We start from the raw sequence: 14,827 nt of genomic DNA, 5'->3' as shown, positions 1-14,827 counted from the left end.
ATTAAAAGGTACCAGATAACCGACTAAATTCTTGGGAAGAGACAAGCTTTAAGTCTTCTTCTGAAGGCCCACCAGTCACTAAGTTGTCTTAATTTGCAAGGGGAGTTTGTTCCAAAGCTTAGCAGCAGCATGTTCAAAGGTTTGCCCACCTGCCCTGACTTTCCTAACTCTCGGCATTGCATATGACTGAGCAACATCAGAAAGAGATCCATATGGCATTTGTGTTCATAGACAAGTATCTATATGATTTATACTTAAAGACTCACATTTTAGAGGTGTCAGTAATTAAGGCACAAGCTAAGGTTGAAGCAAATGCACAGACTGTTGTAAAACTCCAATATAATGAGTTCCTACTGCTAGAAAGATGAAGGCCCGTGTAAAACCAGGCATGTCATAACAATTTGCACATAAATATGAAGCAGAAAGACTGGATATAAAAACCTCTGTGGTAAAGGTGTTGATGAACTCAATCCCAAATGACGGGTGTGTGAAATAAATAGGCTAATGAGATTCAGAGAGTACACAGAGACCCATTTATAGAAATGCTACAATCCTAGGAAAGCTCTGAGTGTGTCTTTAGCCTTGAAAGAGATTGAGGCAGCGGGGTTAAAAATGTCTCAATGTGGTCTTGCCTTCCACAAAGCCAACAGGATAGGAGGTATTAACTCAAAAAGAGAATGGAGGCAAGAAGAACACAAGTGGCCAAAATACAGTTATAATTATGCCTGGGCGGTGAACTCTGCTCTGTTCCAAAAACCTTGGCTCCGCGGAGCAGTGTTTTTACCTCGCTTGCACTTGCCAATGGTAAGTTGTTGAGCTCTAGCGAGGACAATCAATGTTAGACCACTTCCCTTCGAGATTCCTCAACGTGGGAGGTTGCTGATGGTCACTACTGCTCGCATTGAGAAACCTGTTCACGTTGAGGAAGGTGCAGCTCAATTAGAATTTCTACATGAGCGGCAGAAAGAATCAGCACCCTCTTACACTGTGCGAGATTCCATTAGCGCTGATTTTACAGAGAGGGACAGACACCCAGCACTACAAATCAGTGCAAATGGAGTGAGGTAACCCATTCTGCCACTCTGTGAACTCCTCATAGCTTGGTGAAGTTTTTTGTCACTTTTCTGATTTCTGCATAGCGGAACTCCACGAACTCCGCCCAGGCTTAGTTATAATTTATTGAGATGTTGATGCTGATGTGGAGCAACATTAAACTGGTTGCAAAAGATTATTAGTTTGGAGTCAATCAGGCAGTGAATAGCTAAGGGAGCAAATGTATTGATTTGTAGCCCAATGCAGAGCAGCAACCAAAGTTGCTACACTGCGTTTTGGAAGTGGAATAAAGCAGCTCATTTATTAGAAATGACCAACTGCTGCTGTCATCTCCTGCGCTGGTACACTAACAGGCTGCCTACTGCCAAACACTGCATCGTGCAGAGGTGTGTGCTTGATGTTTTACATAGGATTTGTACTGGAAGCATATCTTCTGATTACAAAATCCTATGCTGAGACAGATTCTAATATACAGCATCTATTGTATTAGTTCTGTATGGTTGTCTAACATAATATCAATGACCAAAATATTGTGTGGACAGAATATGGTGTCAAAAATATTGCGGACCAAAATCTTGAGAAGGTAAGTGCATATAGATATCTATAGATTTACTATTCTTCACTCCCCGTCTACGTGCCTGGAAGGTATATTCTCAAGGTACATATATGTGGAGCTAAATATAGGAAAACTTTGCTTAAACATAGAAACTTACTTTCACAATATTTTGCCCTCGATATTCTTGACACAAATTTTTTTATTTTGCCCGCAAGATATTTTTCTTCGATGTTTTGTCCAAACACCTAGGGACTCATTTATAAAGAAATCTTGCAGTGCGGCAAAGCAAGTCACCTTGCTGCGCTAAGCTGCACTGCTTGACAGGGAAAGGGCAGGAATGTACCGTATTTAAGGTAATATGCTGCATTCCTGTCCCTTCCCTTGTGCTGGCACTGTTTTGTCAGCCAAGTAACCAACGCAGGCACCATTGCACCATGGTGCATGGGTGCCTATGTTGCATGCAGGATTGTTTTTGCGCAGGAAGGGGCACCTTTCTGCTCAAAACCAATCCTGGGAGGTATATTAGAAGGAGGAAGAAACGAGAAGCAATATGGATATTTTTCTTTGGTACGCTACCCTGAGAAGGTGTACGTTTTTGGCATTTTCCAGGTTTGCAAGTTCTTGTAAATCTGCGGACGTGTCAAAATCCATGAGAGATGCGTGGGAACACACATTCCACGTCCATGGAACGCCTACCCAGGGCAGAGTAGCGCAACAAAGCGATTTGCTTTGCGTTACTGAACCCATTCAGAGCCACACAAAGTAGGTTTGTGCGGCTTCAAAAATCTGACTTAGAGGTTTGCATCGTGCATGTACCATGAGGCGTGGGGCAAACTGGATGCAAGCCCCTCCTACATGAGGCCCCCACTGTACAGTGCAGCACACATGCAATATGTGAAAGATCTGGAAGAAAAAACCTTCAAGTTAGTGCATGTTTTAATGAGTCCTAATTTTTTGATTCAAAGCCCGGTCTGATTCTGTTGGTAGATTGGACCTTGCATCAAAAACTAGGGTGTTTGAGGTGATCTGCCCATTTCAGGGCCATTTAGTGCCCCCGCTACCCGACGCATAGTGAAGCAAATCAGCTGCGAGTACTATTTGCGGTTAGGAAAGGGAACCTTTACTGCAAAAAATACTTTTTGCGATAGAAACACATACCTTTCTTAGCAACATTAATCTGCAGCAACAAGCACAATGAAAGTTTTCAAAAATCAATTACTTACAAGCCAACACAGTGGGCAGCGGACAGGACCCAGTTTGTACTAATGAGTGATCCACCACACATGTGAGACCAGTAATCAGGATCACTATAGGGAGCTGTTTGGAGGGAGACCTGTATGCAAAGATATAACATGTTTTGAAACACAAAGCAATGTTGCACAGCAGCCACTTGTCAACTTAACAGAAAAAATGAGCCCATGTCGAAAACAATATATCATACAGGGAACGTCTTTATGCTTGTATCACTAAGTGGTTACAATTTACAGAGCTTCACTGGTCATTTAAGTATCCTCACACTATCATACTGGGGAGGAAATGTAGGATAACGGCCAGAACTGATGAACCCAGTTCGGGGCTGAGCCCTGGCTCAACAGCCAGTGATCCTGGGCAAATCACTTAATGTTCCAGTGCATAAAAATCAGAAATATGTAATGCAATCTGGTGCTCATGTAAAGCGCTCTAATGCCCTTGGGCCAACTTTGAGCTACATAAAATGACCCAAGGAAGGAAGTACCCAATCTAGACCATTGCATGACGGTCCTCCTCAGCCAAACTGGGGATTGAATCACGATATCCTGTTTATATATTTCACAAGTGAACATCAGCTCCACCCTCTCAGATATGGTGGCTGCCAACCACACCTTGAGCAGCTGTAAACCAATGCTTAGATGCCTCAAAGACAGTACTTGTCAACATTGCGCACCTATAGGCAATATAAAATGGCCAACAGCACACTTCCTGCCGCCATTTTGCTTACCAGCCATTTATAACTGTTCCTCGCGGCTTCATTCCCACCAATCACACGGTCCGCTTGGATGTCATTGTGAACGTCATGGTTGAGAATGTGACAGGAAGTAAGACCTGTTGAGAAGGAAAACACAGGTAATTAACATTTGTCTAGTTTTATTTTGAAACCATGTCAGTAAACCTGTCTTACTTTATAGGTGGGTATGGTAAATAGGCATTGTCAGATAAGTGAGCCTTACCTAGAATTGTATATGTATTTACTTTACATTAAATAGGCATGTTTTAGTTGTAATTCAGGCCATTAATGTAAAACCACTCAGCCATAGCTTTACACTTTAAATATCTGGAATGATCATATGGAGCAACTGAATGAGAGAGTTGTGCTGCTCGAGAACTCTGGGCTCGACAAAAAGATACCCGCAGAAAGCACAGGGCCTTCTTCACACCTATTATGCCACCAGGAGCATCTCCCACTACAGCTACTGAGACTGCTTGAGGTTGGTCCTCTTCCTCACTTGAAGAGGCTCACATGAACACCTGAGTCCCAGGACAGTCCCTTTGGGAAGATAAGATCTTAAGATCTGTGGTTAAAAGCGAACAAGATCACGGATCTCGTGGAACAACACCTTGCCCCGATATATTTTTTTAAAACAATATTTTTATTCGCAGATTTTCAAATGACTAGGCAGTAAAACAATACATGTTTCACTTCAATCACTGAATCAGCAATTACAGCTGTGCTTTCTCAGAAACCCAATGATGAGGACTTGGGTAGTTTTTCAGGTGTACTTGACAGTAATCTGTTAAAGGGAAAGGTCAATGCATGTACCCTCAATAAGAATCTCCAGAGTCCACAATGGTACCCAAACATCTGAGCAAATCTTTCCAACACTCCCCAGGTTGTCTTCTAACTTGGAGTCCATTATTATAACCAATGTTCACAGTTTTACCCCAACGGCCATTCGCTCAAATTCATACACTAAAAATCATACACAGAGCTTCTAGCGAACACCCAATGAATTGTAGTACACCTCTTGGCAAGTAAAAGATCTAGAACGGCTTACTATCTAAACCAAGCATACTGCCCCACAACTTTTCTACAGCTGTTCCACCTGACATTCCCCAAAAATTCACAATAATGCACATTAAAATCTCATGTTGAAACTTTCCTTCATGAGTTCCAGATCTTGGGCAGCTTCCTGAGACAGCAGGGACAATTTTATGCAATATAATGGCTGCAAGGTAAAACCTCTGAAGATATTTAAAGCGTATGAGACGAAATGTACCATTACTGGATGTGGTCTTAGTACACGTCATTATCTTCGACCATATTTATCAGAGACCGGCTCCCTGTAAACTCCATTCCCTTTAGATGTAATGGCTAGCTCTCATCTTGGGCAATCTCCACACAGTGATCTGTAGAGAGACTACACCGGACCTCCACCCTAGGTCAAAGACGGGGTCTCCAAAATAGATCCAGATTCCACAGTTCTGTTGAGGAAGATCTCCTGTGAGTCATGTGAGGCTCTCGACAGTCCGGTATGAAGCAAGAAGTGTTCTATGTGGACCTCCATCTACGGGCTAGCCTTGGACCAAATGCTTATCAGTAATCCCCTAATCCTCTGGAGTGTCTGAGTGAAACCCCGGGCCGAGAAGTATAGGGGATGAGATGGTGAGATGTGTCATCATCCTTTAGAAAGAAAACAAGTATCTGTCTGCTCAGAAGAGGGCTGCCTGCTGGTAAATGAATGACCTAAAATGTGTTTCTTTCTGCAGCAGAAGGAATGACTAAAAGGATGTGGTGTCATGGGGTGCGGTGACCAGGTAAGTGAGAAAAATCTTATCTCTTACGGGGTGGAATTGGTTTTTTGTGTCATTAGGTAGGACATGGACCCAGCTACACAAGAGAACTTGAGTTAGCCTGGGTTCCAATGCGTCCTGGGCTACTGGGTTAGAACTGCCATCCCTGTGAATGGGACTGGCTGTGGTGCAGAGAACAAAATTGGAGTGACCGCAAAGAATTCTGGACATTGAGCCACAGAGACAATCTATGCACCCAGAAGAGGCCTCACAGGAAGGATCAATGTGCCCACAAATCAGCAGTGGTGCCTTCTGTGGTGTACTACAGTTAACAAGGTGGGTGCAAATGTTGCATCTTTTGTAATATGTTTATTGTATCCAAGACAGACATGCTAGACTCATTAGAACTGAGATCTGAAGAGGCCTGGGGGTGATTTAGTCTCATCCTGGCCAGGCACCGTCTATGAAAGTATATAGTGATGCTGCTTTCAGAGATGTTATAAAGAATTTGCATTCACATGCCCAGTTCTCTAAATGTTCAATCATGTGCAAAAAAGTTCTAGTACAGTGGAGTGCTGACTCTTTATGCATTATCAGCTGTGTGATAGTTAATGTGTTACACACCCAAGGCCCAGTTAGCAGAGCGTCAATTGCACTCTAGAAATGTTATGTTGATGCTGAACTATTAAAAATAATAGAAAATGTAGTGAATTTAATTGACAAGGCCATTTTGATGATTAGGCAGTAATATACCTTTATCTGTTAGGGCATAAGAACGGGGGGAGGGGATGCCTGTTATTGATCACAATGGGCCCAATTCATTCAAGTAATTGCAAACCTCAATTTAAATTAGTGGTGCAAATGTAATCAGTTATGCTCAAATGTCCATAATCATAAATTTAGGAATAGAGTAGGATCTTGAGAGGTACAACCTGCAAATGTAGGTCAGCATCCACAAACTCCTGATGTTGTGACTAACAAGTTGTTTCCCATCCTGAAACATTTGCAACTTTATTGAAAATGCTTGCAGGTTGGGAACGCGAAGGAGACATCTAATATTCAATCGATGTGTAGCAGAAAGATTTTTTCCAAGGAGAAAATATTTTTGTCTGTCGAGAAACAAAAACATTAAATACAATGCTGCAAATTTGCATCACATTTTTAATGCAGAAATGTACATTTGCAAATGTTATGTATGTGAATACTCCCGGAAATGTATGACTTGCATTGATTTCCACACATCTATAATCTTTTGTGACTCTCTGAAAAGTCATACATTTGTCTTTGATCTATAAATAATCTTAAAGGAGCACATGTTTGACTTTTCCTGTAAGCATGGGCGAATTTTGCGAACTCGCAATCTGCGAATTTGCGAATTCACAATCTGCGAATTTGCGAATTCGCAATCCGCAAAATTGGCGAATTCGCGTGAATTTGCGGATTTTTTTATTTTTGCGTGTTCGCGGGGCGTTTTGCGTGTTCGGGGGTGTTCGCGAGGCGCTTTTACGTTTTCGCATTTTTTTTTTGCCTGGTTAATCACTGCCACCCTCTCGTTTTTTATGCCCATCTGCCCACTGTACCCCTCGTTTCTGTGCCGTTCTGCCCTCTGCCCCACTCATTTTTTGCCCCCTTCTGCCCTCTGTCCCACTTTGATGCCCTTCTGCCCTCAGCCCCACTTAGAATGGCGCCGGCAAGCTGCCAGCGTCATTCTAAAATAGCTACAAATAGCTTCAACAGGAAGCACTAATAGATAAAGTAAAGCAGGTGCTCCAGTTGAAGGTCAAATTAATTTACACAATCATTAATCACCCCAAGTTTGGGGTGATTAATGATTGTGTAACTGAATTTGAGCAGCACCTGCTTTACTTTATCTATTGGAGCTTCCTGTTGAAGCTGACTTTTGTAACTCTTTTAGAATGACTCTGGCAGCTTGCCGGCGCCATTCTAAAAGAGTTACAAAAGTCAGCTTGAACTTTTGACCCAATCCGTTCCGCTCGCGGATTTTGCGGGAAATTCGCGAATCTCGCGGATTGCGAATTTACCGAAAATCCGCAAAATCCGTGAGCGGAACGGATTTTCCGCCCATGCTTATTTTCCTGCCCTTTGTAAATTTAATTGAGCGGGTGTGAATCACAACAGGTTAACAAACGTAGGAGTGATGCAGAACAGCAGGAGAAGGTTAGTGGTCAGTTTCACTTCAATGGAACAGAAGAAAAGGGTCAGTGGTAGTACTGAGATCGTAAAAGAGGTTAAAGAGAAGAAATCAAACCAACTGGAGGTGGACAAATTCCACAATCCGTGGGTATATAACCACACAGAGAAATACAACTAATGTGATCTCACCTAGAGAGTACATACAAAATGTGACCCCAAGGCAATAATAAAATCCACACGAAACCACGTCTCTCCATAGCCGTACCTTTAGAGGGCATGTGGTACTGCCCACATAAATAGTGCTGCAGCCACAACCAATAATGTATAGGGGGCGTATGTTTACTATACGGACCCCCCCCCTTTTTTTTTTTTTAAAGGACATTATGTCCTATCGGCCGCCTCTTTGCTTTGCTAGTGCGAGGTTTCACTCTGACTAGAGGAGACTTTTTAGTTGAGAGACTAATATATGGGCTACCTTCTACTCTCATAGCTAATGTGATATGCGTATTGGTATATGTATGATTTTTTGATTGATTTCTTTTGTAGTTATAGGATTGAATCTCTCTCTTTACCTCCATTCTGGAGAGACGTGGTTTCGCGTGGATTTTATTATTGACTTGGGGTCACATTTTGTATCGATTCTATAGGTGAAATCCCATTAGTTATATTTCTCTGTGTGGTTATATACCCACGGATTGTGGAAAATACCTTTAGCTGTGGGTGCTCTCAGATGTCCCGCCGACTATAAATATTTTAAAGGGGCACTACCCTTCTCACTTATTGTTTATTATACTCTTTCTTTCAGATCATTATTATTGATTTAATCCTGCACATTGTGCAATTTGGAATTCACTGTTTGCATTCATTTGGATTGTCCTGATTGCCTATTGGCTTTCTCATATATGGAGGTGAGATATATTAAGTCTGTGTATCATTAGTGGTGGCCATATATAACTGATGGGGGTGGGTTGGTTCTTTTAATTGGTCTTGGGACACAACCTCTGTTGTTTGTTTTTGAATTGCTCCTATAATGGAGTTTTTCAGAGTTCCTCTTTGGTACATCATGTGATCTATATATTTCTTTGCTATTTGTCTTGTTACTCTTCCTTTTCCCTGCTGGCTTCTTCCTTTTCTCCCCTTTTTATTGTTTATTATTTGTTCCTTATGAATATGAAAGACATTGTTCTGTTTCTAATTTTTGGCATCAGCTTTAAGAAATATGCACTAAATTAAGCCATATGTGAACCAATTTTTTAGAAATAGTTGGTCCTTTTAAATGTAATGTTCTAGTGTTTCTTTTATACATGTATGTAATTATTTATGTGTGAATTTTTTTTTTATCTCTTTGTCTTGTGATCTTGGGCCATTTGTCTACACGTTGGATTTGATATATAATATGTGTCCTTATTTATGGGTGTTATATATGTAGTTTGTAAATGTTCGTTTTCTTTGTGATTATTTACAGCCCTGACGAAGTTCCCTCTCTGGACGAAACGCGTTGGCTGTGCCGTTCTTGTTAAAGATTATTGGAATAAAGAAAGAAAAATCTTTTTCGACTAAGTGATTTTGCGTTTGACTTCGAGTGCACCTTCCACCTTTTGATGAACATTCTGATCTTGATTTGCACCTCGGGACGACGGGTGTGGGAAGTGGTTTGCACCAAATCTGTGATTACTTAGGGTACATGTGTTATGGTTGAGCTGGACCTAGGTCGGTCGTTCTGTTCTTTAGTCTTTAATTACGATCCTTGAGGTACTTTGCAGGGTAAAGATAAAAACTCTGAAGTAAAATCTCCAAAGGACACACTTTGTTCTCTATTTGATAGGAATGATCGTCGGATGGTATGGACTGCACCTCTAATTCCGACAATCTCTAGCCGTCTGACAAGCATAGAATGGTTCACCATATCAAATGCAGTTGGAAGATCAAGAAGTATCCATGCAACCCTCCCTCCTTGAGCCATCTGTTTCCGGATCTGCTCTGTGGCAGTCCGTTGAGCGGACTCTGTACAGTGTTGAGGTCTAAATCCATGTTGAAAAGAATCCAAAACATTGTGCACATCTAGGAAGCACAGAAAGTCTTCATTGATTGCCTTTTCCAATATTTTTGTGTGGAGAGGAAGCCTGGATATGGCGCAATAATGTTTAGTATCACCCGGGGGGTCCAGGGAAGCTTTTCTTAGTAAAGGGCATACCATTGCTTTTTTCCAATTCTTTGGATAATGGCATTATGAAATGCAATTTGGAAGGGGATTGATTAGGACGTCTCTTCCAAACTGCGATTCACAGTGCTATGTATCAATGCTTTGCAACTCCGATTTGATTTGATCGCAAACAATTAATAGGTTACTGAATCCTCAAAGGAGGTGCATTAGCCATTCGCTAATGTGAAAGGGTTTCAATGAGACCTCTTACCCTTTGTGACAGCAAAATAAAAGTTTATAAAAATATAAGTTTTAAAAAGGCACCACTGCCAGTTCCTAAACAAATATTCTTTCTTAAATGGCAAGCGTCCTTGAAAATGGCTGCTCTTGAAAAAATGTACTTTATTCAAATACAATCACAGATATGATGGTCTGTTGACCGCAGCAGGCCAACATCCCTCTAATGGCATTCATTAGAGTGAGACACATTTTGCAACCTACCTCATGAACATTGATGAGGTAGGTTGAATTGCCTGTAGGTAGTGGGATGTGCACAGCCTGTGTCTTTACTGATTTAATCCGTGCTCCAGGATATCTCCCTCCTCCTGGGGAGTATCGAATAATTCCAAGTGTAGTAGGACTATTGATCCATAATCCTATCACCCCGGGTACAAGAGGGGGCTGAAACTTCAGCAAACCAGCAAAGACAGAAAAACTACTGAAAGGATTACATGCGTCAGCAAGTTCTCAAATGTGAGTTGCCAATTTAAAGCAATAATAAGACGACACTGGCAGATGCTCAAATCAGAAGAGGATTTCAAAGGTGTTTTCACACAAGAACCTTTATTTGCCTTTACTAGAGGAAGAAACTTGGGAGAAATGTTGACACACCCCACAGAAAGTGAACCCAAGATAAGGTATCGAGGCACAGTCCCATGCATGAATTGCAACAGTTGTCATAATATTATGAAGGGGAATTCTATAACCCATCCCATGAAAGGGCACACAATCCCATTAAGAGTCAACGGAACATGTGACACTATGAATGTGATATATCTGTTAAAATGCCCATGTGGGTCAGTGTATGTTGGCCACACTGAAAGGAAATTGAAAACGCGTTTAACAGAACACAAGAGCAATATCAGAATGGAAACTGTGAAATCTTCTGTGGCGATCCACTTTAAAGAGAAACATCACCACATAAGTCAGTTGCGAGCATGTATACTTGAGACAGTGGTCCATAAAGAAGGTCCTATCAACAAAAAGAACCTATTGAAACGTGAGAACTATTGGATCTTCCATTTAAACAGTTTAAAACCGCATGGGTTAAACGATCGGACCGAATTTCTTTGTTACCTTTGAACTTGACAATTATCCATGATTGAACTGCATAATAAACTTGCGAAGGGCAATTTTGATGCATTTGATCTTTATATGTACTTAGATTGAAGCTTCATTAGCAGTTACCATGATACTGGCGAATTAACATGTGCTATATTGCATATTGATTATTGTTTATTTATTTTCGTTGCATTGTTAACGTTGCCAAGTAATACTGTGTACGTAAAATATCCATAAAGTTTCCCTAAATTAAAAAAAAACGCAGAACCGGCTTGTGAGGGAATGCGCATGCGCAGAATAGGTACTACGTAAAAATTGGACCAACGTAGGCTTCCGTATCTGAAAAACCCGCGAAAATGCGTAGGTGAAGGACAACCGAACCAGAGGTAAGGATCGGCAAAATCTGAAATTCGTTAGTAACTTTAAGTGCGTTGGACCGTATTTAAACGCCACACGGTCGCAAGCTGAATAGCGGCATGCAAAATGTACCGCGCACTATTTACCACGTTTTTAACTATTTACCACACCTTTAATCATGAATACCTAGAGAGCTTGTAAACAGTCGTATAGTAACATCAAGTGCGTAATAACCCACGCCTTAAAATCCAATTGGAATATCTTAAAAATCCGATAGGAATATCTTTTACATGCCTGCTGGTAATAATTTCAACCGACATTTAACCCTCATATGAAAGTCGTGTTTTAACTGTATGTTTTGATTAATACTAATTTACACAATATTGGTATGCAGTAACAGTGATTTAAAATTGATTTACAATTGACTATCATGAATAGAATAGTATCAATGATGCTTTATTTGTATGATTCCAGATTTCCCTGATGAAGGTGCAATGCGCACCGAAATGCATTGGAAAAAATTGTTAAATCTGGTGAAAATGTTCCCATATGAATTCGTGAAACAATCATGAGAAACTAATTTTGAAAAAGTGCAATAAAACTTAATCCGGAACCAAAGTTGAACGTAGTCATATAGAAATTTATGTACTACCATTTGCGTTTAAACATTTGCTGAAGTTTCAGTCCCCTCTTGTGCTCGGGGTGATAGGATTATGGATCAATAGTCCTACTACACGTAGGTTGAATTGCGACACACTCTGAATGATGATTTAGCAAACCAACCTTATAGTACATAGGTTGGTTCAAAACATCAGAACCGATTTACTAAATGTAAGTGTACAATTTGTGATTCAATACTCTGTGCAGCTAACCCTAAGTTTTTTATACTTTCTAAAGTCCTGGTTGTTTCCTTAGAGCCGATGTAGGCAGGGGTGGAGGTGTTGCAAGCACTGGGTTCCTAAACAATAAACCTGTGCCTGAAGAATATTGGTCACATGTGAAAACATTTACTTTAAGAACAATTTTTCAAAAACATTGACACCCAGTCTAGATTGAAAAAAGTCTTGACTCCACATAAAGGTCTTCCAACAAAAATCTCAAACTGTATTTAATTCCTAAGTACAGCCAAACTCACTTCCAACATATTTTAATTTGAGTTTATTTACAATTATAGCTTTACTTGTAAAATATGTGAGGCTAAGCACTTTCTATAATCATTATCTACCAATCAAATTTCCAGTAGGGTTATTATTTTGGACTAAGAGTGTCTATATTACTGAGTCTATATTTCTGCAAGATAAATGTTTTCACTGTATGTTCCACATTCTACCAGAAGGTGTGAATCCTGAATATGGAGTAGGGCATATAGTTATACCATAATATTGTAGCCAAAATATTGGCAGATAATGTATTTATAGATTTTATATACTTACTTCTACATATGTATACCTTGCTAATATATAGTAGGTAAGTAGTTATAGTTAGGACCTAGTTTCTATAGATAATGAGATTTTTGTTTTGCTATTAACTTTGGCGCCGTTTGACGGAGCTTCACAAATTTTTCAAAACTAGTTTGCCACTCATTTCAGCTCCTGTCTGAAAAATGTTGGGGTTGATTAGTCAAGCGGGGACCAAAAAGGGAGCGGGTCTCAAAGCACATTTTCCTCATGCAATTTTCCATAGGGATTTTACAGCCCGAACCGCTGAACAGAATTACACCAAATTTAGCAGAAAGCTAGATCCAGAAAGTGTGCTTTTTGTTATTTGGTGTAGATCTGTTCAATCGTTTTGGAGCGCTAATTTTGCCACCCTGTGTATGACAAGGTACCAAATAAATCCCAGCCTGAAACTGCAGACTTGAAGAGCAGTGGTCACACTGCTGGTTCACTTTGCCATTCAAACTAATGGCAAAACCCCCACTTCCCTTAACAATATATGCAAGTCTCCCGTAAGGAAGGCCTATCTAGCCCTATGGCAGGGAGCTGTATATTATTAAGGAGGGCATGTATTTTTACATGTATCTTAACAGCAACACTCTTAAATTGTTTTGCTGTGGAAGAGTTAGTAGCTCCATTGGCTAACACGGGGTTACTGGCTGACCCCTCAGCCCAGCTAACTCCTGAATGAGACTACTCAGCTAGGTCCTGCGAGGTATTAAATTATTTGTGGCATTAGACTCGTCTTAATGCCCAAATGTAATTTAGTGTCACTATTAAAGAAAAGCAACTTATAGAAAGTTGCCACTCTGTGACCAAGTTTGTCTAGTGGCTTCACACGGTCAGTGGCAACCAGACAGCTTTCTGCCCTCCTGGGGAGTAGCGTGAACAAGTCCCAGGATTAGGAGCAATAGCAGGAAGCCACTCAGGGTATTGACCCAAAATGGGAGCTTTAAAGGTGGAGCTGCCTTTTAGTGGGCAAATGGCGATCACTCTCCTGAGGGGTAGTCCTTTGTTCAGGTGGACGGACTGGGGATGAGAACAGAGAGGAGAGACTAGTGCCCAAACCAGTTTTACTCTGGGATTGCCAAATGTCACACATAACTGGAAAGCCATCACCAAGAGTTAGGGAACCTGGTAGCACATTGTTTTATGACTGCAACATCTCCTCCCCGGGCACTTTCTGGGATTAAATATGGCACTTCTGGCACCCTGAACCTCAGATCACATCTGAACTGAAACAAAGAACAACAAAGGACTGCCCTGCTGACCTCTGAACTGAACGAAGAAAAGCTGTACCGGCTGCTCCATTGCACCTGTTGCACCTTGGGTTAGCGAAGGGAGGACTGTGCCTGTGGCTCCAGGCAAGGTTGTGCTCCAACCTCAGACTAAAGAAGTGACTCCAAGGGTCAGTCGGCTGGTGCCCTTGGAACCAGCACCAGGGTCATCAAAGCTAAATTAGCCCACCTCAGCAATTCAGTAGGTACTCCAGAAGAAATGTCATTGAATGCTGCTGCAATCCCCAAGAGATCAATCCTCAATGGCCAAAAGTTGCACCTGAGTCAGCCGGACCCAGGAGTATCATCTGCCTCTAGTTTGGTAGCCCAAGAGGGACACCAGACTCCACCAAGGGATATTGCTGGGATCGGTCTGTATGGAGACCTGTAGTCCTGCCACAGCTGTCCTTCTACTGTCTCAAAGAGGACTTTGAGGGACTCTAACCTCATCACCCCACCTGACCCGTGGACCTAGGAATAACCACATTGGCACCCCCATTGATCTCACAGCACCCTGACCATCCTTGAGCATCTGCCATCTTCTGCATTCGCAGCACTAAGGCCACTCTATTGAACGCTTTGGCAGTTGTTTGGTAAAGTTTGGAACTGGACTGGAAAACACTTTGGTGGCCAGGTAACTGTCCAAATGCTCATTATTGGCCCCTAGACCTTCATCCTGCCAGATGTAGCTGTCCAAGCCTGGCTGGAGTAGACAAACTCAACGGTGCAGAGCAGGAATATC

The 14,827-nt window shown here is 41.4% G+C and overlaps 1 protein-coding gene across 1 annotated transcript in view; it reads right to left on the bottom strand.

The window, feature by feature from the left end:
- Positions 1–14,827, bottom strand: part of LOC144784078 (elastase-1-like) — a 168,836-nt gene that overhangs the window by 111,694 nt on the left and 42,315 nt on the right. The window contains exons 2-3 of the mRNA XM_078662769.1: positions 3,588–3,691; positions 2,833–2,942 (exon numbers count right to left, since the gene is read on the bottom strand). Coding sequence (XP_078518895.1) covers positions 2,833–2,942; positions 3,588–3,691 — 214 coding nt within the window. The remainder of the gene's footprint in view (positions 1–2,832; positions 2,943–3,587; positions 3,692–14,827) is intronic.

The sequence above is a fragment of the Lissotriton helveticus genome, chromosome 10 (assembly GCF_964261635.1).
Source record: "Lissotriton helveticus chromosome 10, aLisHel1.1, whole genome shotgun sequence".
NCBI lineage: Eukaryota > Metazoa > Chordata > Amphibia > Caudata > Salamandridae > Lissotriton > Lissotriton helveticus.
This window is presented reverse-complemented; position numbering and strand designations above follow the sequence as displayed.